The sequence below is a fragment of the Mesoplodon mirus genome (assembly GCF_964341445.2).
Source record: "Mesoplodon mirus genome assembly, chromosome: 14".
Classification (NCBI taxonomy): Eukaryota; Metazoa; Chordata; class Mammalia; order Artiodactyla; family Ziphiidae; genus Mesoplodon; species Mesoplodon mirus.
The window spans coordinates 30,691,348-30,717,833 of record NC_138990.1 but is presented as its reverse complement, the minus strand read 5'-3'; the positions used below and the strand labels follow the sequence as shown (position 1 = coordinate 30,717,833).

The 26,486-nt window shown below is 37.0% G+C and overlaps 1 protein-coding gene across 4 annotated transcripts in view; it reads left to right on the top strand.

Moving 5' to 3' along the window:
• Window positions 1–26,486, top strand: part of KIDINS220 (kinase D interacting substrate 220) — a 91,780-nt gene that overhangs the window by 8,801 nt on the left and 56,493 nt on the right. For 2 of the 4 annotated variants that reach the window (XM_082641974.1, XM_082641972.1), the window contains exons 3-12: window positions 4,061–4,159; window positions 6,231–6,329; window positions 10,507–10,605; window positions 11,670–11,768; window positions 14,056–14,154; window positions 15,871–16,068; window positions 17,771–17,869; window positions 19,779–19,877; window positions 21,167–21,265; window positions 24,180–24,357. In XM_082641974.1, the coding sequence (XP_082498100.1) occupies window positions 4,061–4,159; window positions 6,231–6,329; window positions 10,507–10,605; window positions 11,670–11,768; window positions 14,056–14,154; window positions 15,871–16,068; window positions 17,771–17,869; window positions 19,779–19,877; window positions 21,167–21,265; window positions 24,180–24,357 (1,168 nt within the window). Of the gene's footprint in view, window positions 1–4,060; window positions 4,160–6,230; window positions 6,330–10,506; window positions 10,606–11,666; window positions 11,769–14,055; window positions 14,155–15,870; window positions 16,069–17,770; window positions 17,870–19,778; window positions 19,878–21,166; window positions 21,266–24,179; window positions 24,358–26,486 lie in introns of all 4 variants that reach the window. The other 2 variants (XM_082641973.1, XM_082641971.1) reach the window with 1 other exon arrangement.

Sequence of the window (26,486 nt, the reverse complement as noted above, 5' to 3'; positions counted from 1 at the left end):
GTTAGACCTTCTTCCCTCTTTCTTGCCTTTAAAAAGTGAAGTACTTAATTACCTCATGTTAATATGTTTGGTTATCAGTTTTCAAAAAGTTTCTTAAATGTTACATCAATAAAATAAAATAATGTGGGGAAAATTGCCTGATGCTGTGCTTAGCATATGATGGGCTGCAATTAATAAATGCTAATTTCTGGGCTTCCCTGGTGGTGCAGTGGTTGAGAGTCCGCCTGCCGATGCAGGGGACACGGGTTCGTGCCCCGGTAAGGGAAGATCCCACGTGCCGCAGAGCGGCTGGGCCCGTGAGCCATGGCCGCTAAGCCTGCGCGTCCGGAGCCTGTGCTCCGCAACGGGAGAGGCCACAACAGTGAGAGGCTCACGTACAGCAAGCAATAAATAAATACATAAATACATAAATACATAAATACACACATACATACATACATACATACATACATGCAAGCTAATTTCCTTCCTTTTTTTCTTTCTACTTTATTTGTAAACTAGATAAATCTCCTGGCCTCTGAATGTTCTCAATGATGGCAAGTCTTTGCCCTTTGTAGATCAGTGAAGGGCTTTAATTTAACTTTATTTTTGAAAAGAGCACTCTCAGCTCTCCTTGATACAAGGATATAGTGTTGAGGTTGGACACTATTCCCTGTCTAAGAAAATGAAACAGGGCTCTAAATTCAGGAGGTGAATTTTGTTACGTGCTTACAAATGTAGACCCTGAAGGAAGCTTCAAAGGAGAATTAAAAAATGTTCTAGTTTCACTACAATTATTGGAAGATGTATTGATCCTGCAAAGGTGACTGCTTTAAAGGGCAATGGTTATCTAGGTCCAGTACACCTGAATAAATAGAAGTGGGACTACCTAGGAATTGGGAAGAGCAGAAAGATGCTGAATAGGAGGTGTTTTTGCATTGTAGCTTCTGGGAAGCTGAGATAAAATATGGTAGCTGTTGTGCGGAACCTTAGTTGGCCTGCAGTGTTCTGTTTTGGTGTTTTGGTTTGAGGTCATTATCAATAGAGTATTATATGAGTTATGTGATCCTGTACTTTTTGGAAAGAAATGGGTTTGGGGTTTGCTGGGATGTGTATGTGGGGTTAGGTCGGGAAGGGCCCTTTAGTGATTCATATTGAAGTGAAAGAGTAAAGTCGTCGTGACCGTTTCTAAGTCACTCTGTCTCCACAACTGTAGTTACTAGATTGGCTAAGCAAGAACTAGTAGAATAAATATGTTTTGTGATCAGGTGCAACTTATAAGGCAAATATCCTTCTACCTTAAGGGACTTAATAAAACTTAATGGCAGTCTTTCCTGAAAATCACTTATCTATTTGGATAGTGTAGCTACAAAAGGTTAAAGATTGCTTTGGACTGCATGTAACAGCTCCCCAAATAGTGGCTTAATCAAATTAAGATCTTATTTTTCTCATGTAATGACAAGCTGGAGGAGCCATTCCAAGGCTGATATGATGGCGTCAGGATCTCTTCCCAGGCTCCTCTGCCCTTCTGGCCACTCCTCTCTGTGTGCTTGTTACTTCACATCAGCTGTCTTGATACAACTGCAGCATTGTGTCCACATATCAGACAAGAAGGAAAAGGGAACGGGCCAGCCGAGTTAGTCTAATTACTGAGCCTTCCTGGGAGACCTAGCCAGAGTGGTGCCATGGATTATTTCCAACTGCGAGTAAGGCTGAACAATGTAGGTGTTTTTAGCTGAGCATGCTGCCACCCCCAACAAAATCCTGTCGCTCTAGATACTGGGTAGACAACTAATAGTTTCTGCAAGAGAAAGTTAGGACTATTCAAGTCTTTCATTTGTCTTGTTTCTAGTTAATCACGTTTATACCATCTGTCTTATTTGTGTTATGGATTTTCATGCACATCTAACTTATTTTTTCCCTCATACTCTAAGAGCACCTGTCTTTGTGAACTATCTGAAATGTGACTGTGACCCCAGAAAGTAAACAGAAAGCTCCTGAGTCTTTGGAATTACAATTTTGAAAACCGATGTACAAGTCATATATCCTTAGGGCCATAGATTCAATTAGTTGGCTTTAATTTATATATTATACCATTGATTTTGAAATTTCACTTTTTATCCCAGTTAATCTAATCAGAAGGGAGAAACATGCTGTAGAAAGTAACTCAGAGACATTAGAGCTCACAGAGGCAAGCCTGGTGTCATAATTGCTGTCTGTAGGTATGACTCAGAATCATAAACATAGTGTTTAAGTTAATCTGTTTAACAAGTAGCAGAGTGTGTATTACTTTTTAGAAAAGTGGTAATCTTAAAAGTTATAATCAAATTTAATATTTAAAGGATAAACTTTTTCACCTGGAAAATCTATTTATGCATAATATCTCATTCCCTAATGACCCTGGTTGAATGACAGGTGACTACCACATGTAATTTAGTATCCATCATTGTATGAGAGTCTGTATTTAATTCGATTTACTTTTGTACTTTAACTCAGTATTTGTGTTTCTCTTTACTTGTATTCTTATAGTAGCATCTGTTGTATATTGCCTGTTACTATAATTATTTCCATGTTTGTATGTTGCCGGTAGTGGATTTTTAAATTCTTTCAGACCTCGCTCACTCATTTACTCAATTAAATATTTGAGTACCTGTCTGGCAGTCACTTTCCCTCACGCTGGGGGTGTACAGTTCTAAACAAACAAAACAGACATGCTTCCCACCCTCTGGGAGTTTAGGGCCTTTAGAGGAGATGCAATAATCAGTTGTTAATCACACAAATAAATGTGTAATTACAAACAAGGATTAGTATAGTAAATGAAATTAGAGGGGGTTAGCAAGGCTTCCCTAAGGGGTTGATGTTTGACCCAAGAGCTGCCCGGTGGGTGGTGGTTAACTGGGTGGGGTAGAGGGAAGACTTTGTCTGAGGGTCCCGAGGTGGGAAAGAGCTTGAGGGCACATTGGTGGGGAGGGAATGGCCTGGCACAGGTTTCCAGGTAGGCCTGCTGTCCTCTCTGCATCCTTAGACCACAGGCCACGGAAGGATTTTGGTTCTCATCCAAAAGAGCAGTAGGAAACCACTGAGGGTTTTAAGCAGTGGAATGTTGTCAGATTAGCATTTAAAAAAAATCACTGGTGTTTCTCCCCCCACTGATACACATTCAGTAAGTAGGTGCTTAGATAAATATCCCTCTAGTTGAACTTGGTTTTTGGTGTAATTTTCGTGTACCTTAGTGTGTTTCAGCACCTTTAACCCAGTGCTTCTAACCTGTTTGCTCTCACGGCAGGTACAGAAAATGATAATGTGTGCGCTGCACTTGGAATAGCCGAGGCTTGCTGCTGGAGGGAACCTGTCCCAGGATCTCGCTGCCCAGGCCCTGCTCTGCTATCTCAGGGCTGGGGAGCACTGTGTCTCATGCTGTGACTCATTCTAGGCACAGGCTGGGCAGCTCTGATGTAGCTAGTGGGGGCTTTAGTTTAATGAATTAAGTGCTATCTCAGGGCTGGGGAGCACTGTGTCTCATGCTGTGACTCATTCTAGGCACAGGCTGGGCAGCTCTGATGTAGCTAGTGGGGGCTTTAGTTTAATGAATTAAGGTTATAAGGGAAGGCTTAAAAAAACTACGTAATATATACAGCACCTGTGTTGTTTTTATTTATTGCTTTACTTTCTTCCCTCTAGTCCTGATAAAACATCTTATACATACAATAAAACCACCTTCTATATCATATTCTAACTGTATTGGTAGAGAATTTGGTTACCACAGATATCCTAAGATTTTTATATACATTGTGGTAATTACTTTCAGTGCCTAGTATTATTCATGCTTACTTATTTTGAATAAACTTGCAGTACCAAAAACAGATTGCTAATGCTGTCATAAAAAAGTCTCATTTTCTCTTTGACTTTTACATTATTAGTAATCTGAAAACTTAAGAATTCAGAGGTGTTTCTAAATTAATGAAATACTGTAAATAGCGCTTAACATAACATCAGGAAAAAGTAAGTGTGCTATAATTAACTGGTATTTCAGCTAAAGTACAGCATCTTGACAAGTTCTCTGTGTCTTTTATATCTCCAGTGTGGCCAGACTCCATTGATGATAGCTGCTGAACAAGGCAATCTGGAAATAGTGAAAGAATTAATTAAGAATGGAGCTAATTGCAATCTGGAAGATTTGGTATATATTGAAATAATTTACTCATTTGTCTTTTTCTTTTCCTTAACTTTGCTTTTAAGAAATGATTCAAAAATAATAGATTATAGATTGTACTTCTTCTGTATCTCAACTTTGCCTAGTAATATGCTAACTCAATTCTTTAAAAGGGGTAATAACAGGAGAGAAATTTTTACTTTCAGTGAAAATTCTCAGCTCTTCAGTTTTTTTATGTATAGATGGCACTGGTTGAATAGGGAGCACATATACTTAAAATTAAATGCCTGCCTAGAAGATATGTATGAGTCATATTGTGAAGTAACTCCCCATAATGGTATCTTATTATTATAAATATCACATATGATAAGCCAGAAAGATGTGGGCCCTTCTGATACCGTTTATGAGGGATAAATCACTATTCCAAGAGGCTTACTTTCTCTGTTTCCCAGGAATTATTTTTCAGGGTCACACAGCTACATCTGTTTTTCTGTTTGTTTTTATGATTCAAATTGATGATATTAAATTGGTGATTTTAATTGAGTGATCATTTGAATTAAATTATAGTACACTCATGGATAAAAGTTAGGGTAGGATACTTGTAGGCTTTATTTAAAAAAATAAAGAATAGTTCTTTATCATACAGTTTCTAAACTCATCATATGGGATCTCTTTAATAGTTTGTAAATGTGCTCTTAAATCTGATTGCAGGCTCTTTAATTTTAATTTATAGCAATGGTTGCTAACCACAAGGGTTAGCTTTGAGGTTTTGATTGTCATCTTTTCTCCTTTTTAAAAAACACAGTATGTGATTAGAAGTCCAGTGAAAAGACTGAACAAGCAGTTGTGAAACCGTTTTTACACCATTGTAGTCATACAGGTAGACAGATAAATTCTTTTTTTTTTTTTTTGACTTTTTTTTTTATTATTATTATTTATTTTTATTAGTTTCTGCTTTATAACAAAGTGAATCAGTCATACATATACATCTGTTCCCACATCCCTTCCCTCATGCATCTCCCTCCCTCCCACCCTCCCCATCCCACCCCTCCAGGCGGTCACAAAGCACCGAGCTGATCTCCCTGTGCTCTGCGGCTGCTTCCCACTATCTATCTACCTTACATTTGGTAGTGTATATATGTCCATGCCTCTCTTTCGCTTTGTCACAGCTTACCCTTCCCCCTCCCCATATCCACAAGTCCATTCTCAAGTAGGTCTGTGTCTTTATTCCCGTTTTACCCCTAGGTTCTTCATGACATTTTTTTTTTTAAATTCCGTATATATGTGTTAGCATACGGTATTTGTCTTTCTCTTTCTGACTTACTTCACTCTGTATGACAGACTCTAGGTCTATCCACCTCATTACAAATAGGTCAGTTTCGTTTCTTTTTATGGCTGAGTAATATTCCATTGTATATATGTGCCACATCTTCTTTATCCATTCATCCGATGATGGACACTTAGGTTGTTTCCAGCTCCGGGCTATTGTGAATAGAGCTGCAATGAACATTTTGGTACATGTCTCTTTTGGAATTATGGTTTTCTCAGGGTATATGCCTAGTAGTGGGATTGCTGGGTCATATGGTAGTTCTATTTGTAGTTTTTTAAGGAACCTCCATACCGTTCTCCATAGTGGCTGTACCAATTCACATTCCCACCAGCAGTGCAAGAGTGTTCCCTTTTCTGCACACCCTCTCCAGCATTTATTGTTTCTAGATTTCTTGATGATGGCCATTCTGATTGGTGTGAGATGATATCTCATTGTAGTTTTGATTTGCATTTCTCTAATGATTAATGATGTTGAGCATTCTTTCATGTGTTTGTTGGCAGTCTGTATATCTTCTTTGGAGAAATGCCTATTTAAGTCTTCTGCCCATTTTTGGATTGGGTTGTTTGTTTTTTTGCTATTGAGCTGCATGAGCGACAGATAAATTCTTAACAGAGCTTATGCTTCAGTGTAATTTCAGAGTAGTTTAGAGTGGGTCGGATCATGTCAATTTGGTGTGATCATCTGGTATGTAAATTCACATTTATTTTTCCTCACTTTGGAATGTTATTTTTGGTTTTGAAATGATAACATTTGTGTCTGTGTGTCAAGGATAACTGGACAGCACTTATATCAGCGTCAAAAGAAGGGCACCTGCACATTGTGGAAGAACTGCTTAAATGCGGGGCTAACCTGGAGCACCGTGACATGGTATGGACATTCTTTATCAATTGTTAATCAGCTGGAATCTTACCAGCAGTAATGGATATGTGTTAAGTCTTGTATTTTTATGTGTGAGGTGATACTATAATAATGTTTTTAGGATTTGGGATTGGGCATTGAAATGACCCTCAAGAATGTTTTAAAACCCGGTGATATAATGCACCTCCTTTAGAATATTCTTAGTCATTATTTTCTGTTTATTTCAGAATTTTAATTCTGAAATGTTGTTAAAACAACTTATTACCCTTTATAATGTATCAGTTTTAGAACTCATGAGAGAGTTGTTCCCTTTAAGGAGAACTTTAAGAGAGACATAGTATAGTTTTAAAAATATTTTCAGTTGTTTAAAGTCATGATTTTCAGAATAATATTTATAAACTTATTTTCAAAATGTGATTGTGTTCCTAATGCCATCTGTACACATTACAAGTTTGACAAGATATGATTCTTAATTATCTCAGCTCTTATTTGATCTTGGCATCTGCTTAAAGCATAAAGGTGACGAAAAGGATCATTTCTGGCTTATTTATTCTGCAAAATGTTCAGCCTTTTCAAGGATGAATTTTGACGGGAGAAAAAGAAGGAATTGAACTGCCTTGATATAGAAAACATGTATTACCTTGCTGATGATGCTTTATGAAGTACAGGTGGTCTGAATTTTTAAGAAACTGCAGCACTCCACCATCTTGCACTTAATATTGTACGATGTAATTTACACAGTGTTCTTCTACAGTGTTATATTTATTCTTAAAACTTAGTGAAGTGGTTGGTATACTTATTTTTACAGAAGGATACAGAACCATTTGTATCCTCCCTATTTCTGAAAAAAAAATTGAAGTACATTGCTATAAAAATTTGGGGAGAGAAGGTAATGATGTCAGTAACCTAGGCAAAGGATGGGTATGGCAGATAGCAGTAAAATGCAGTGTTCTTATCTTAACTGGCATATAATAAAGCAGAAGAGAAATTCATGGAATTACCTAGTCCTCAATATTTTATTAAAAGCACCATACCATTTTATCAGATGAATTAATATTAGGTAGCTTTTGTATGCCTAATCCCTTTAGGTGCTTTTTAGCCTCTCTATCATTAATTGACTTCTCAGAAGAATCCTATGGGCTAAGGGTTAATTTTGTTCTCAGCATATATAGTTCAGGAAATTGAGACTGGAAGAAATACTCTTTGCCCAAAGTCACTTAGCTCTTAAGCAGTCAGACTGAGGTTTGAACCCAGGACTGCTTACTCCAAAGGCTTTCTCCTTTATCATTCTTCCATATATATCAGCAAGGGAGTTAGGAACTATAAAGTATACATTATGAATGTGTAAAAACTTGGCAAGATTTGTAAAAAATGGTTTCTTAAACTTTCTTAGTTCTCCCTATTTCTCATTTCCCTGAAGTACTTACCAAATCACAGCACATTTTAACATTGAAAGGGCCTCTGTGTTTGGCTTTTAAACTCCCCAAATTAGGGAAACTGAGGACTGTGTCCCCTTAGTAGTTAGTATTGAGAGACCCTAACCTCAGAGAATTGGGTGGGTGGTGGCAGCTGCTGAACTGTGAGGGAAGGCAGAGTCCCTGGGACTTGTGTGAGGAGAGGAGAGTGTACCAGGGCTTGTCTGGGGTTCGGGAGTAATTCCAGGATATAGTGTCAGGAAGTCTAGTGAGGCTTCTTCCTTGAGAAGACCTTGAATGGACACCAAACTACAGCAGTGCTATAGGCAGTCAGTTCCAGTCTTTTCAGTTTGCAAATTTGGGCATAGGTTTCTCAAGATGAAATCTTTATCTCAGAGATTCTTGCATAGGGTGATACTATACAAATTAAAATGAGGGAATGACATTAACACAATTCTGGGCAGGAATTTTACAGATTAAAATACTGGTGTGTGTAAGACTTGACTAAATGCCCAGCTCAATAATTTGACCTAAATAAATTATGTCAGCCTTTCTTTGTCTTTCATGACCTTGACACTTTTGAAGACTTCTTGTCTGGCATTCTTAGAATGTCTCTCAATTTGGATTTGTCTGACGTTTCTCATGATTAGATTGAGGTTGTGCTTTATTGGGAAGGAGGTGATATGCCCTTCTTAGTGTACCACATCTAGGTACATACATCACCAGAATGTATCACTGGTGATGTATCTTGGCTAAGGTAGTGTCTGTCAGATTTCCCTTTGTAATTACTAAATATTTGGGGGAAGATACTTTGAGACTGTACAGATATCTTGTTTTTGATTAAACTTTCATTCATGTATTTTAGCATCCATCAGTGCATCTTGCATGCAGCAGTTATGACTGGTGTTATAATGGTGATTTTTCTATTTTCATCATTCCATCTACATTTATTAATTAGAATTCTTCTGTAAAGAAGAGTTCTCTCTTTCTGACTCTGTCTCTGTCTTTCTCTGTCTCTCTAAATATATATCTCTATATAGATATATGTAGATATACATTTTAGCACTTCCTTACTTTCTGGCATTACAAAATGCTTCAGGCTCAGGTTCATCTTATATTTTTCCTGCCTTATTTCCCTGATTATCAGCCCTGGAATCAATCAGTTTTCCAAGGAACCCTAGTTCCTGCTTTTCGAAACCAGTAATCTAGGTGTTAGGTGTGCTTATTGTTACTGGGATGTCACTGCTTGTAGTCCTTCTCAGTGGATAGATGTAGGAAATACGTGTCTGTATATTAACTCCTGCATACGCATACATCTATTCTGTATCTGTGTGTGTGTGTATATCTATATCTATATCTATATCTATTTATTTTTAAAATAGACTAGGTTGATAACCATGAACCCAATCCACTGTAGCCTTCTCCCTTTTCTTAATTTGTAACTCTCCTCTGACTGAGAGAAATCTGGCTCTCACTATCTACACAATATATTTACTTATTTGTTCACCTCTAGTATACAAATAGTTTCAGAATTTCTAATCCATACCCTGAGAGAAACAGATTTGCTACTAAATACATTGTTTGTGTACAGTTCTTTTCGTCTTTAGCATTATTACAGAATTCAGTCAAAATATTGCTTTCCAGAGTTACCTAGATCAACTTCTAAGTAATTATGTGATTCATTTGTAATATAATTAATTCATCCCAGTCTATATTCTGTCTTTCTCCCCCATATTCTAGTTGATTTTTAAAAACTTTACTTACAATAAAATTCGTCTCTCTGGTGTTCAGTTCTGTGGGTTTGACAAGCGCATGATGTCATATGTCCACCGCCACAGCTCTGTACAGAGCAGTTCCATCATTTGAACAGTACCCTCATGCTGCTTCTTCATAACCAGCCCCTCCACCCACTCCCCAACCCAAGGCTACCCCTGATCTGCTTTCCCTTTCTATAGTTTTGCCTTTTTCGGATTAGGGCAAGTATTTTTTTTTAATTTCTTTTTTAGTGACAGTGAAACAGAATCAGAAGGATTAAGTGATTTATATTCTTGAACCCTAATTTGGATTGGTGCAAATACTGATTTAAAGAAAAAAGCAAACAAAACATTCACTTCTTAGTATAATTTGATTGCATTTGTCTCTTTCACTGAATTGCATTATAGCTAAAGAGGACATTGCCAAAACAAGAACACTACCCCTGTAGCTTAAAAAATAGAAAGTTATCATGCTGTTAACTCATACTTAATGACTTTGCCTACCCCTGGAAATCATGGTCTACAGATTATTGCCTTCTCATCCTCTCTTTTTTAGCAAGAGGTATGATAATGATCTGGAATTTATAGGATGGGTTTAGATGCAGGAGTTGAACAGGATTGCTGGAATCCCTCTCTGGAAAAAGTCTAGACTCATACCAGGAGGAGAATATCTAGAGACATAGAATGTTTACTGAAGGAAACTATTTATAAAACCAAAATAAATCTTGGAAATTTGGAAAGAGTCCAACATGAATGTTCCCTATGTCAATTTCCAAAATATAATACAAACTTCGGAGTAATCATTACTGGACTTAAGAGATTTGACTTTTTTCAGATACTATTGTGTATTTCTCTGGGGAGCTTAGGTATTTAAAACTACATAGTAGTGATTTCTTAAAACAATGGTTCTATAAAGAATAAAGCTCACAAAAGGAACTTTATTAATGCCATTTTTGTGCTTAGAGACAATCCAGTGTTTTGTTTCCCTCCCCCGCCCTACCTTTTTGTTTTCTTTAGGGAGGATGGACAGCTCTTATGTGGGCATGTTATAAAGGCCGTACTGAAGTGGTTGAGTTGCTTCTTTCTCATGGTGCCAATCCAAGCGTTACTGGTCTGGTAAGCGTTAACAAAAAATCCATCTGTAATGTAAGTGGTAAGTTCTTTTAGGGAATACTTAAGGCTGGTTATGCTTTGGATTTCATAGTGGATAAAAATGACCTAGATCTTGCTAAAGATAATAATGCAGAATGTGATTTCAAAACACAATGAGAATTTTTTTCTGAGGCTAAGCTTATTTCTCAGTTTTTATCAACAAAAAGGCAACTCTTAGAGTTTAAATGTTAATTATAACTATACAATATTTCAAAAGGAGATTTTGAAATCCTTAAGTCATCTTACCTGTTTTCTGTGCGTATGTATTCTTAATCTAAACTCTTTTAAAGAAAAGAGACATTTACCAAATACCATGCCACTTTTCTATATTCTTTTTTTTTTTTTTTTTCTGGCCCTCTCCACTGCTAAAACCTTACTCCAAGTCACCTGTATTAGTTTTCTGTGGTTGCTGTAACATCACCACAAACTTGGTGGCTAAAAATAGCAGACTGTACATTCTTATAGGCGGTAATACATGCATTACTATTGTACTTTGCTTGAGACTTGATCTCAGACTGCAGATTAAGAAATTGTTTTATTGATGGGGGGATTCCTTTCACGATGTATATGTATGTCAGATCATTACATGCACTTTAAATGTCTTACAATTTTATTTGTCAGTTGTACCTCAGTACAGCTGAAAAAAAGGAAATGGTTTTATTCAAGTTAATGGACGGATTATAAAGAAAGGTTTTATATTCTTACTAGTCTTACCTGTTGGTTAGATAATTACACTGTGTGTTGAATCTATAAAAATAGATGTGTTCATAATATATATTTATTTAAGGTTGAGTGCATCTCAGTTCCCAGTTATGTATTATGAGTATTCCATGTGTTTTTAAAGTGGAGAATGGTCTGTAACTTGATTTTGTAAAATACTCCTTTATATTGCTCCCTTTGTTGTTTCCTCTTCTTAGCAAGTGTGTGCTGTAAATACCCACCTAAAAGACTTTTTCTCCCCCTCCCTCCCCCTCCTCCCTCCCTCCCTCCCTGTGTACCTACTCACCCACCTGCCTCCCTCCCAGCAGTACAGTGTTTACCCAGTCATCTGGGCAGCAGGGAGAGGCCATGCAGATATAGTGCAACTTTTACTGCAAAATGGTGCTAAAGTCAACTGCTCCGATAAGGTAGGTCAGCAGGATCTTTCCAGGTTCTAGTCCATGTTACGTCCACTCAGTGTGTCTAACTTACAAGGATTTTCATATGATCTCATGCGGCGGCTCTGATGTATCTTATGTTTATATTTATTAATATATTTTATAAAGACACACATCTCATAGGTGGGTTCCTTCTAGGTATTAAATACATGCTAAGTGTCCTTCCATTGTCTTTTATATCACATTCATCATTTTCAGGAAATAGATAGGGTTGACTCCCTATCTTCATTATTTTCTGTTGTAGCTCTTCTTTCTACTGTGGGTCCTGTCAGCCTTCTCTGTATTGTTGCCAGATGATCTTTTAAAATTTAAGTCTTGTTCTTTCTCTCTCATATTTAGAATCCTAAAGACATCAATCCCTGTTATGATGTATAAAGATAATCCTTGCCTCTGTCTCTACCCTTTCTCCTGCTCTCTCTACCCCAAACTACCTTTGCTCAACTATCAAATGATGCAGGTTCCTGAGTCCATCTGTTTTTAACCCTCCGCATCTTGCAGGTGCTCTTTCACAGTGTGGAGTGCCCTCTCATCCTCGTCTGCTTTAGCTTCTGTTCATCCTTCACACTCAGCTCATGTGCCATCAGCTCCAGAAAGCTCCCCAGGATTTCGTTCTATTCATTTTTTTAAATCCTTAATACGCCAAATATTTGATAAATATTTATTTAATTATTTCATTCTTGCTTGCTTTTGGAGAGCTTTGATAGCTTCTGTGGTTTCAGGGCAAAGCCCAGACCTTTCAGTTGGACCCCAGTCTTTCTTCCCAGGTTCACTTCTTGTCATTCGTCTCCATATACACTAAGCTTTTGGATACAGAATATTGTCTATCATTCTGTGAACTTTTTTCTTTTATTTCTTTATTTACTTATTTTTGGCTGCGTTGGGTCTTCGTTGCTGCGTGCGGGCTTTCTCCAGTGGCGGCGAGCGGGGGCTACTGTTGGTTGCGGTGCATGGGCTTCTTACTGTGGTGGCTTCTCTTGTTGCGGAGCACGGGCTCTAGGTGCACGGGCTTCAGTAGTGTGGTACGCAGGCTCCGTAGTTGAGGCGCTACTACTCAGTAGTTGTGGCTTGCGGACTCTAGAGCGCAGGCTCACTAGTTGTGGCGCACGGGTTTAGTTGCTCCGCGGCATGTGGGATCTTCCTGGACCAGGGCTCGAACCCGTGTCCCCTGCATTGGCAGGCGGATTCATAGCCACTGCACCACCAGGGAAGCCCCATTCTGTGAACTTGTATGAATTTCTATGAAGGGCGTGTCTTTGTTTATCCTATTCCCTCTGCTAGGAATGTTATGACCTCCTCTGCCTGATGAACTCCTATTTATTTTCTCAAGGCTCAGTTGAGGTGTTAGCTTCTCTGTTAAGTGTCCTTAACTTACCCAGTCAACTTAGATGCCCCTTCTTCTGTAGTCAGTATTCACTGTCCATACCTCCATCAGTGCACAAAAGTTCTGTTGGTCAAGGCTGTTATAAAAAGTAGGTATTCATTAAATGTTCATTTCAACCTGCAGTCTCCCATGTAGTTAAATGTCGCTGTGAGTGTTCTTGTGTCTCTTCATTGCCTTATGAATCTCCCCAAAGATAAAGCATTGCTTTTATGCATGATTTACATTCTCTGATGTCTTTTGAATCACGTTCCATCAGAAGGTGCTTTTGAGTGCAGTTTCTAGGCGGACATTTATTTTGTCAGGTACAGAGGCTGATCTGGGGTGGTGGTTAAGAAGAGCACAGACTGAAGCCAGGCTTGTTGGTTCATGGGTCTTGCTCCACGTCTTAGCAGCTTTGTGACTTCGAGCCTGTAATTAACTTCTCAGGGCCTTGTTTGCTCATCTGTTAAAATGTGATATTATGATTTGTACTTATTCTTCTGATAAGGATTACACACATTAACTCGTGTAAACTATTTAGAACTGTATTTGGCACTTGGTTGTTACTATTTCAGACTGTTGGACTTTATATTTCACAAGATATGGGAAGCAAAGAAAGCTTGTTGGGAATTAGGGGCTGTGTGACATTATGATGGAAAAATTGTCACTGATTGTAAAAGTTAAAGTTAATTAAAATATATTTCATGCAGTGGTTAATCATCTATTCAGGAGAAATAATATGGGGAAAATATGATTTATCCAGGATTAAAATTATCATTGGTATCAACCGTAATCTAAAAATACTCAAAGTATGATTTTTATCGAAATTCATGGTGAGAGCTAGTTTCTTTTAATACACCTTAGGTAATAATTTTAAATTTATTATTTCTTTAATAGTATGGAACCACCCCGTTGGTTTGGGCTGCACGAAAGGGTCATTTGGAATGTGTAAAACATTTATTGGCTATGGGAGCTGATGTTGATCAAGAAGGAGCTGTAAGTATCTTTTCTATTTTAACTGCTGGTAGTAGAGAGATGTTTTTTGTTTTAAGAGAGAGAATACTTTTTCCTTAGTATACCTAGAAAAATTTCCCTATAGTTTCTAAACGCTACTTAGAAAAACAAACATCTTCTGTTATCCTGGTAAATATATTATATTATAGATATTATGTATTACAAATACGTGCTTTTAAGGATTTATTGCTAATGCACATAAATTTTGGGAGGCTAAAACTATATAGAATATCTTTTAGTAATCTTAGTATAAATTAAAATACTCCCCAAATCAAATTGTTTGAATTACTATTGTGGAAAGAGTTTCTATTCTGTTAAAGTACCTTTTCTTTAAAATTTTAAAATAATATCATAATTTTTTGATATTTTAATCTGTGACTTGTTTTCTCTAATAGATTTAAAAGTATCAAAAATCAGTGGTCAAAACCTATATAGCTTAAAAATTGGTTCAGTATATCTTACAGTCTAGCAGTTATGAATTCCTTATTGAGTACCCGCTGTCCACCCAGCCCTGTGCCAGACGTGCTGGGGATACTGGAGAAGCCTATCATATCACTCTTCTCTTGAGCTTATAAGAATATAGGTAAGGGAGATGACATTTATGCACAAGAAACAATGCAGACTTCTATTAACATAATTATTGTTATTATGTGAGATGGATCATAAAGGATTCTGAGAAGAGTTGCTACCAAATCTCTGGCTGCAGTGTAACAAAAGTGAATTCTAAATCATCAAAAGTGACTTCTTGGCATAATACCAACCAGCTCCTCCTATTGTCCATGTTGACAGAAGCTACTAATTGATGACCTTCAAGGGGTATATAATATTTTAGTGGTGTGTGGAGATAGAGCATGATTCTTACCCAGCCATGGAAGTCATACCTTTCACTTGCCTCCTTTCTGGACAGTTTATCAAATGGATGAGTGGCTTGTCTCTATGATTATTGACTGCTGAGGAATCTGAAAAGGCTGTGTTATTTTAATATTGAGAGAATTATGGCCTAGCTCTGGGGGCTGATACAATAACTGAAATATTTGTATAAGGAAATTGCATGGTATCTCAAACTAGATCAAAATCTCAAGAATAAGTTTTAATATTTCTTTTGTAATGAGTCAGATTCTTCTATTATGTGATTTTCTTATAAATTAAATGTGCAGTTTTTAAAAGAACCACTAAAAATAAGACAGTTTTGAAAATGTGGTTTCTAGATCACTGTGGAAAACAGAGGAATATGTTATACTTTTATTGAAATATTCTGTAGCTTATTAATTCATTGTTTTACTTCAGTTTTTCATACAGATTTTATTATAGACAATTCTTTGAAGTCTGATTGATTCTTACTTTGGATTATTTAACTTAGAATGTGTTTAATTTTGAACCAGCCTGTCAGCTATTTTATATGTCAATACTTTAGTGAGAGGGTTTGTTCATTGTACATGACTCCAATTTTGGATTATCATTTAAAGAGTTGAATGTCGTAACAGTCCTATTGACCGAAGAGAATTAATGCATCTTCAAAAATGGAAAACATGCTTCTGGCCACTTTTGGTCTGTTTCTGGTTATTTATATTGGCATTTTATTATCAGAAATAACTGTTAATAATAGGCCACCTATTTGAAAACATCAGTTTTTTGACTATAGAATAAATTATATGTTTTCTGAAAGCACTGATTTCTTGGGCATTGTTTGACTTGTAGAATTCAATGACTGCACTTATCGTGGCAGTGAAAGGAGGCTACACGCAGTCAGTACAAGAAATTTTGAAGAGGAATCCTAATGTAAATTTAACCGACAAGGATGGAAATACAGCTTTGATGATTGCATCAAAGGAGGGACACACAGAAATTGTGCAGGATCTACTTGATGCCGGAACATATGTAAACATACCTGATAGGGTAAGTTATCTATTTAGCATTTGTCTTTCAGTGGTGACCTTGATGGAAGGTTACCTTAACGTCTCACCACCTTTCAAGATTCTTCCTGTATGACATACATTTAAGATGTTTTATTTCTGCCTTTAGAACTAATAAGTTAAAACCTGTCCAATCTTTGTGAAGGGTGTTCTTTTAAATTTTTCAGAAATAATGCTGTTCTTGGAAATGTGATATTGAAACCATCCTAACTATAGGTGGTGTTCATGGCTGGTGTTATTCATCGTTCCAAGGCTTCAAGTCTCCCACCCTTACACCTAGAATTTTCAGATTGGTATCTCTTGCTCTCACCTCTTTTCGGAGGTCTACAGTTGTCTGTCCAACTCCACTTGAACCGTCCACTTGAATGTCTAATGGGCTTCTTAACTTACAGTAAAACAGGTGTCTTGTTTGTTTCATCCCACACCTGCTTTTCCCTCAGTCTTCTCTCTCTCAGTAAGTGGTACCAGCATCTATATATCCTGTTGTTAAAGCACCAAATCCTACACGTTAGTCCTGATTTCTCAAGACTACCCAAGCCAAAGTAGCTACCCAGTCACTTTCTATCACATCACTGTATTTTATTTGCATTACATTTATCTGATTTCTTATTTGTGTTTATTGTATGTTGTCTGTTAGTCTCCTCTAGGCTATAAATTCTCTCAGAGCTGGGACCTTGTCTGTCTTATTTCCTAGTGCCTAGAACAGTGCATGGCACATCGTAAGCAATGAAATATTTATAACCTTTTATTAATTTACTAGTCTGAACCCACATTAATGCTAATATTCTCAACTAAAATGTGTCTGCCATGGGTTTATTTACACTTTTAATGTAGTAGTTAAGGTACTACATCATGGTGCTAGACTTAATAATCCTCGAGGACCTGCATCTTGATATAGAGCCCACTGGGGCCCACTTAGGATTGAGATGAGCTGTAGCTCATGGAATCACCCAACCCAAACTCATACAACTGATTTGTAATTTAGCAGTTTAAAAAAAAGGCCATTTACAGTATTTGAACTAGGGGAAGATATAATTAATAATGATTATTGCTTGGTGGATATAATTTCAGGGCAGAGATGTCCTTATGAGGTAGTGAACTTCATCTAAGCCTTGTACTGGAGAGTGAATCCGTCTTGTGCACTGTTGGCCTGTAATGCCAAATTGATAGACTATAGATGCTGTTCTGGGAACCAACCTTCTCCCTTAAGTAAATGTGGTTATAAACCCACAGATGGCGCTAGCTTTGTAACTCCCTTCTTTTTAGAATCCATGGCTTTTGTCATATAGCATTATTCCAAGGGATTTGTATTATGTAATTTCCAAATGTTCATCTGGTTCATTGACAGCCACTGTGTCATTTTATTTAATGTACATCTGTAATGGGAGGTTACCTTCACATAGAATGGCTTATTCTTCTGGGTGACATATCTTTCTAAACCTTTGTCCTGGAATTTCAGGTATAAATGTTCTCATTTTGAGGTATAAAGTCTTCTGTCCCCTATTCTGAAGGCTATTAGTATCAGGTATTAATATTAGTTAACTTTCCGTTATTTAGAGATAATTTTTTCCAAGAAATTTTCAGAAAAAAATCTGTTAAATTAATACATGACTAATTTTAACTTCAAAACAGTGTTTTTTGTTCCATCATCAATTCACCTTGTTGTTTTTTTTTTGTCTTTTTAGAGTGGAGATACTGTTTTAATTGGCGCTGTCAGAGGTGGTCATGTGGAAATTGTTCGAGCACTTCTTCAAAAATATGCTGATATAGACATTAGAGGACAGGTGTGTGTGATTACAGGGCTGTTGTTATCTTAGTATAATTGTTTGTATATGTTGGCTGATCATAATGTCATTCTTCCAGTTTTCCTATGGAGACAAACATATAAATCCTAGTATGTTTAATGGATGCCTGTGTTATTAAGTTTCACTGCCATTATTATGAATTTCTGTATTGATGTCGAGTTAGATTTAGATAGAAGTAAAGCATAAGGAAGTTCATTTTTTCAAATACGCCTCCCTTACTAATGTCTAAGTAGATTCAGTTCTGACACCGAGACAGTTGGTGGCACTTTGACTGTATGTGACTTATTTTCTTTAGTATGCTTCCTCTGTTTTGTCTTCTTCATCCATATGTTGTCCTTCTATTCCTGTTGTTGAATCTTTCTTCTCCTTTTCCCCCAATTGCTAGCCTTTCCCAGGACCACTTGGTAGTGCCTGTGGATTTGGCTTAAGGCAGTCATAGCTCACAGAGCTGTAAAGGTTATTTATTTTAGAGAAAAGCTTCCCTAAAGTTGAGAATTTATCCAATCTGTCAAGAGCTTTAGATTAAAAAAAATCTGTACTGAACAGCCTGTTTTGTGGTTGGAGAGTCTGCATTTCTGCTCAGTTTTTTACCTTGTATTTAGCTTGTATCCAAATCCACTTTTGAATCAAACTGATAAATATTATGCCAAATGCCATGAGGGTCTTAACATGGGTCCCTTGCCTGAAGAAACATGTGTTTTAGTTAGGAAGGTTTTAGTTTGTTTTGTTTATATTTATTCTTATGTTTTTATGTAAACATAAAAAGTGATGCCACTTTTGGTATAAGATAGTATATGATTGCCTAGTGAAAGGTTCAAATGTAAGAGTCTTGAGGTGGGGAAAGCGGGCATTAAGGAGAGCTTTTAAGGGAAGGTAGAATTTGAGCTAAGGTTAAAAGGTGGGTTAGATAGGGAGAGAAAAGGAAGGCTCGGTAGTTCAGGCAAGGATAGTGGAATAATGGGATGAGAAAATTTAGGAAGAAGGGAAAGTGAAAGACTGTATTCCTTAGTTGGTGAATAAATCAGGTTGTCAGTGGGATGGCGGGGAGGGTGGGATGGGAGATAGAGAAATAGAATGTAGCGGGATGTAGTGCCAGAGAGGCTGGAAACTAGTGTACAGTGTTGAGAAGGGAACTGCATTGGGGAAATCTTGGTGTAGGAAAATTAACGTGGCAGCGGCAGAGAGTCATTCACTGTCTTTTGGGATAAAATCATATTTTCACTAAAAGTTGGTGACTGGATCACCTGTTTAGACTTTTACCGATCTCCTTTGTGTCTGTCAATTTTGTTTTCCTATGTTTTAGTCAGTTTTTCTGTTCTCTACCTCTGCATTCAAAGTCCACGTGGATCTGTTTTTGGTTTTTGAACTAGATAGGATTTTTAAGGATCTGATGAAGATCAGTATATAGGTGCAGTGTAGAGATTAAGAAAGCTAAACACGGTAAAAAAACAGTTCACAGCATGTTTGTGTAGTACACTCTTATGCATTATCTTTTGAAAAGATTAGGCAGATGAAAAGCCAAAAGCCAAAAGTCAGAATATTTATGTGACTTATCACAGGATACAGAGCTCAGGTACTGATGACTCCAACACAGTGCAGGGTCCTGAAACCTGGTCGCTTTCCAAAAGCATAGCTTCCCTTATGAACTATGTGGGGTTGCTGCTTTCTCAGTCAAGAAATATTAAGTTTTCTTAGGCTTCTTTCATAAAGAATTTCTCACAGGTAAATGCAAGATAGAATAAGGATTAATGTTATTTTCCACCATGCTGCTTCTTGGTAAGATATATTAATGCTTTAATAGAAATGTTAATAATGTTTTATATTTACAAATAGAAGTTTTTAATATTATATCTTATATGAAGTGATTGTTGATTTTTTTATTATGCAGGACAATAAAACTGCTTTATATTGGGCTGTTGAGAAAGGAAATGCAACAATGGTGAGAGATATCTTACAGTGCAATCCTGACACTGAAATATGCACAAAGGTATGAACGACATTTCTGTTCTCTTAGCAATACCTAGTGCTGAATGTTAGTACTACTTATTTTTTTCAATTTTTTACAGTTGTTTGATATTAAAATTATACTGATTTAACTGGAAATGTTCTGTATTAAATTAAGGAGTAAGTTTATAACCTTTGAGGAGTTGTGTGTTCACAGCAAAATGCAGTGTGTAATTTATTTTAATTATTATTTAATTTATTTTAATCAGAAAGTACAGTATCAGCTCTTCATAAATTGTGGACAGATCATTTCCCCAGAATTATTTTATGCTCCTGTTGTTTGGAATGCAGAACACATTTCCTTTTAAAAGATCATTGTGTGTGGTTATTGGTTCCCCAAACCAACCACTTTTAGTCTATTTTACTCAAATCATGTGGAAAGTATAAAACTGTATAAGACTTTACTGATTATATTTGGCTTTACATGTAATAGTTGTCCATGGGGAAAATATATTTGGAGTTCTGGATTGAAATGGCAGGAATGAATAGAGCAAACTTACGGAATCACCCGTAAGACAATCCTATTTCATCTGTTAGAGATTTGGAGCAGCATCTTCTAAACCAGTGATGGTAACCTCAGTGCCCTGGGGCAGAGCTTTTCCTGGGATACCTTCTGCTTTGCAGGTGGTGGCTCCTTGGAATCTTGTTTCTTTTTCTTTTAGACCTTTGTGTCAGCTACTGTGACCACACGTGGCTTCTGACCAGATTTTGCTTTTTCCTAATTCAGTGCTGAACTGTGGTCTCTTCTTATTTCTATTAATTTGATTTTGAAAGCAATTGTTAACTCCTTTGAGGTTTCCCAAAGGCATACTGCTTGTATCAGATTGTTTCCCTGTTATACACAGGTCCTTAGATGCACAGAGGCGCTGGTAAAAACATCTGACAAATCTAGACGCTGGCTTGCCTGGACATGGACAGGCTAGGTAGTGGGTTGCTTGGGTGAGGTGGTCAGAACGGGAAGCAGCCTCTGGAGGAGGTGCCCCAGGTGTCAGCGGTGGGCCTGGGGAAAGACAGTTAGTGGTGAGGGACAGAAGCGGCTGGTAAGGAGTGGGGCACATCTCTTGCTCTGCTGAGTGATATAAAAGTATTTTGATACAAGTGATTGGTTGTGAACGGAAAAGCACTTGTTAGTTTTTCCAACTATGTTTTCTTGAGAACATTTTCAATATAGACTGGTCAGATATTTGAATTCTTGACATGTGTGTTTATGTGACTTTAAAGATTTAGGAGCAAAGGTATTAATCTGGCAAACTTTCTTATCTGTGCCCACAGGATGGTGAAACACCTCTTATAAAGGCTACTAAGATGAGAAATATAGAAGTAGTAGAACTGCTGCTGGATAAAGGAGCTAAAGTATCTGCCGTAGATAAGGTAAAAACATTCGTGTAGAGAGCCGTTTTTTTTGAGGGCTGTAGGTAGACTGACTGTATATCCGGTGGGTTTAATGGGGGTCTAATTTTATTTTGTGGAGGGAGAGCTTACTTGCTGGGGCTATTTGTGTGGGATTTGGATGCTGTGAGATCTTCTTGGCTGTTCTGAGAGCATGCTGAGGAGTGGGCGGGCTCAGTATGCAGCAAAGCACCTGCTTCAGAGGTTCCCTCTATGACTCAGATCAGTTATGGCGAGCTGCATTGACCACCATGCAAGGAGGATGTCATCAGGTGTGGAGCTTGTTCAGAGAAATAGAAGGAAAGAATCCAAAAGGGGCTGGAGAAGATAGACTCTCAAAGGAGACTGGCATTCATGTTCACCAGCAGGAGAGATGTTCTGCCATGTGTCCTTGCCTTAATTCTTTTAGAGGAATGTTCATATTTTCCAGAATAAATTTAACTCTAAATTGCTTAATACTTCATATAGAATTGATTCCTGGTTTTAGTTTGTCTACATTTTAAGCAGGTTTCTTTCTCTACTTCAAATTGATTTCCTCACAGAAAAGAAGTGAATTGATTTATGTATGAACTAAGAAATATAAATTTTTCCCTCTGAATATATAATATGATTTCGGCTCTCCTAATCCATAATAGATTGAAGTTTATCTTTTTATTATTCATGAGGCAATTAAACAAAAAACACAGAATTTATATATATTTGCCTTTTATTTTATCAAGAAACTTTATTAAAAAAAAACAAAAAAGCCTCCCACCTATTATTACCATATTAATGCATTTATATATGGTATATATATTAATATATATTAATACCATATTAATATAAAAGAAAATATAAAGAAAAATTTTAATCTTTTTTTTTTTTTTTTTTTCTTTTTGCGGTATGCGGGCCTCTCACTGTTGTGGCCTCCCCCGTTGCGGAGCACAGGCTCCGGATGCGCAGGCCCAGCGGCCATGGCTCACGGGCCCAGCCGCTCCGCGGCATATGGGATCCTCCCAGACCGGGGCACGAACCCGTATCCCCTGCATCGGCAGGCGGACTCTCAACCACTGCGCCACCAGGGAGGCCCAAGAAAAATTTTAATCTTAAAAGTTAGGGCATAAAGTGAAAGAGAAGTTGTTGAAATTGAATATACTTAACTTTTCTCATTCTGCTGTTGACTACTTTCTGGCACTGGTCCCCTAATTTGCAAAAGGGAACCACTGGACTACGTGCCCTTTAAGGTTCCCTGTCTCGGACCCTGTTGTGTGTGCTTTGTCTTGAGTCAGCACATACTTGCTGAGAAGCACACATGATACCTGGGATGTTCTTGGAGTGAATGTGCATTTATTCACACATACTTACAAAGGATGGATAAGGTGCTGTCCTGCTCAGATTTGGAATACAAACTTGTAAAAGTCTTGAACCTGGCTCTTCATAAAGGATTACATAAATAAAAATTTAAGAATAAAGATTAATGTTATTTTTACCTGGCCCATCACCAATCTCTGTTTATCTTTAGCATAAACAGGCAGAGTGTGTTGATGTCTTCTCTGCATTTTCAGAAATTTTGTGTCTGGCTGAAATGCCACTGATGATATTTCTTCCTTCTCACATGTTTGGGGATAAGAAATGGAGTTCAGGTGGAGAAATAAGATGATGAAATTCAGTTTAGATGTGTTTAGTTTGAAGGCTGAGACGTTCAGGAGGCCGTGACCAATAGGGCTTGAATTTGGGCAAGAAATCAAGGCTGGTGATAGGAATTTCACAGTTAGTTACCAAGAGATGAGAGCTACATGGGAGTGACTGAGATCATCAGTTTGGAAGAAAGATGAAAGCTGAGGTCAAACTTTCCTTACAGCGTGTGTCACATTCTAGTTTGTTTTATGATTGTGCGTGTTTATCCAATCTCCTCCTGTTACATTGTAACTTAGTTAAGGCCATGGACTGTTTTGTCTCTCATCTCCATATCCCCCAAAGTATCCAGCTCAGTGCCTTACTATATAGTGAGCTCAATATGTAGCTATTGTGCCATATTTAGAATGTAGGAAGGGAATCTAGAAAAGAAAGAAGTGGACCTGAGGCAGAAGAGGAGATTTAAAATCACGATCAGGTTGTGCTGTAGAAGCCACAGGAAGTGAGTGGGTGAGAACTGAGAATTTCATTTGTCAACTTGTGGGTCATTGTCTTTAAGAGAGATGTTTGAAGTAAAACGTGGAGAACACCTTGTGGACTGAATTTGGTTTTTTTTTTTACATATTAGTTTTCTTTCCTTAGTGTTGGATGCGAATACTAATATGATGGAGATTCTAATAAGGGAAGAAGGCAGGTTGATGTTAGGGAGCCATGAAAGCTGAGGAGAACGGAAGAAGCTGTAGTAGCCAGAGAAGGGTGGATTCAACATAGAGGACTCCGAGGAAGAGAATGTAGGGAACTAACATAATGGTGACAGAGGGCGTGGGGAAGGACGAGGTCGCCCGTGCTATTGGAATATCAGCACGGATTGGGAAGCTTTCTAGACAAATGGAGACCACATTGATAAATAGAATATAAATTAGTTGAGGAAGGTGGTTGACATCTGTGGACAGTAAGTATCTGGATGATAGATGGTTACTAACCTGTGATGGAGGTGGATCCAGGGCCTGGGAGGAGCCACAAGGAAAAAGCCTGTTGCTTGTCCTCTTTCGTTCTAGAAGGCTGTGGGAGAAATAATACCTGAGAAAAGCTAGGGAAGGAACTAGAGAAAGAAATTGTGGGGAGGATACGGAGATAAAAATTCATATTATTTATACATTCTATATGAAAAATATGAAAAGCTTGGATTTTCTGTTATTTTATAGAAACATGAAAATTGTTACTCTGTATATACCGTATGTAAGAAATGTGAAAGTTCAAGTTTCCTGCCACTATTTTACAGAAAGGAGACACTCCTTTGCATATTGCTATTCGTGGGAGGAGTCGGAAACTGGCAGAACTTCTTTTAAGAAATCCCAAAGATGGACGGTTACTTTATAGGCCCAACAAAGCAGGCGAGACTCCCTACAACATTGACTGTAGCCATCAGAAAAGTATTTTAACTCAGATATTTGGAGCCAGTAAGTATTGGGTTTTGTACCTAACTGGGCTTTTAAGAAATGAATGTCTATGAAAAAATTAAGAGACTTCCAGCAGTTCTGCATTTCTCACTTAACTGAAGATTATCAAAGTTAAGAAAGTTATTACTTTACTGTAGAAAAATAACTTTTCCCTGTCTAAAGCTGTTTTGCATTATATTGTAGCATTCACATTAAGTACATTCAGAGTCAACAATCAGCTTTTAAGACTTCTAGAAATCTAGCCTGCTTTTCTAAAACTCTCTCCCCCCTGTTATTCTCTCAGGTGTACTTTGTGCTTCTATCAAAATGCACTGTTTTCAGAGTGTGGCTCTCTGCCTTTGCTTGTGCTGTGTCCTCTCCATCCCCATGAATGTTCCTGTTAAAATCGTCTCTCTCCAAGGCTGAAGTCAGTTGTCTCGTTCTCAGTGACGTTTTAACTGATCTGCCTAACCAGATACAATTTTTGTCTCATTTGAATACTTAAGCATTTGTGTTTATATTTCCTTTTTTAATACTTATTACATATGGCCTTTTATTTTGTTTCTTTTGAAATTTTCTCCCTTATTTCTTTTAGAATTTTCTCCCTTCCAGATTCCAAGTTATTCAGGGCAGGGATTCTTTCCTCTTATCTTGTATTCCTCCATAACATCTAGCACATAATGCCTTGAATGTTGTACTAAAATAGTTTTTGCTTGTAAAGGACGCACATGAGAATGTAATCATTCACATGTGGTCTTTTGAAATACGGAACAGTTTTCTACTAGAGTTAAAAAAGAGACATGTTAGTCCCAGAAACCAACAGGAGATAGTAGAATCCTGCCACCTTCCAGTTTAGCTGTTTACTTACATAAGCAAGTATGATTCTGTTCAACATTATGAGTTGTATTTTAAAATATTTTTTTCTGTTGATAATCACACATTAACTTTTAAGGATTAAAACACGAATACAGTAGAAAGTGCAAATTTCCCATTGTCCTGTATCTCCTAATTTGTAATTGTTTGAATGACTGGCCAAGATTTTCTTTATATTTCTAAAAATGTTTTATACTATGTATATAGCCTTAAAAAACTTGAGATACTATAATATAAAAATTTTAAATAATGAACTATACCATATTTTAATTGTTGCATAATCTTTCATTCTAAGTTCTAATAGTACATTCAGTTCTTTATTGATGAATATTTGGTTTGTTTTGCTGTTAAAAGCTAGTGCTGAAGTGAACATTTTTTGTATGTATATCCGTTAACTCTTATTTTTAGGATTATTTTCTTGGAATAAACTCCCAGAAGTAGAATTGGCAAGTCAGTGGATGTTCAGTTTTGATAGACTTTCCAAAATGGTTGTAACAATTTCTCCTTCCTTAGACCGTGTATGATAGTGCAGTTTCCTGCAACCTTGCTAAAACTGGATATTTCCGGCTTTCTTAAGCTTTCTAATCAGATCAATAAGAAAACATTTCATTTTAATTTGCATTGTAAAATTATTAGTGAGATTGAGATCTTTTAATATGTTCATAGGCTATTTGCATTTTTGCTATTTTCCTCTTTGTATCCTTTGCTGTCTTTTTTCTTGAGTTTTTAAAATTATTTAAAAATTGATTTTTGTGTCTTTAAGGATATTGATCCTGGATCCAGCCTATATATTGTATCTCTCTCCCTTGCTTATTCTTTGTTTATGGTGATGGGTTTTTTAATTCCCCATCCAAAAGTTATATAAATTGGTAGTTTACTTGTTGGTCTTTTCCTGCAGTTCTGCCTTTAGTATTATATTGAGAAAGAAAGGCCTTTTCCACACAAAGATTTTTATAGTTTTTTCTCTTATATTTTCTTCTAGTGCTTTTATAGTTTTACTCTTTACATTTAATTTTTTAATGTTTCAGAAACTTATTTTTGTTAAAATATGAGATGCAGAGTTTTAATTTTATTTAAAAAAATGGATGGCTTACTTCTCCCAACACCACTTACTAATTCATCCTTTCCCCACTGATTTGAAATGCCACATGTTAATATCCTGTGTGAGTTCTGTGATGTTGTAATTATTGTAGCTTTAGAATGTATTTTGATTCTTTTCCAAAGACAGCTACTTTTTGGTAGTCTTTAAATTATCCTTCCTAGCTATTTTTTACATG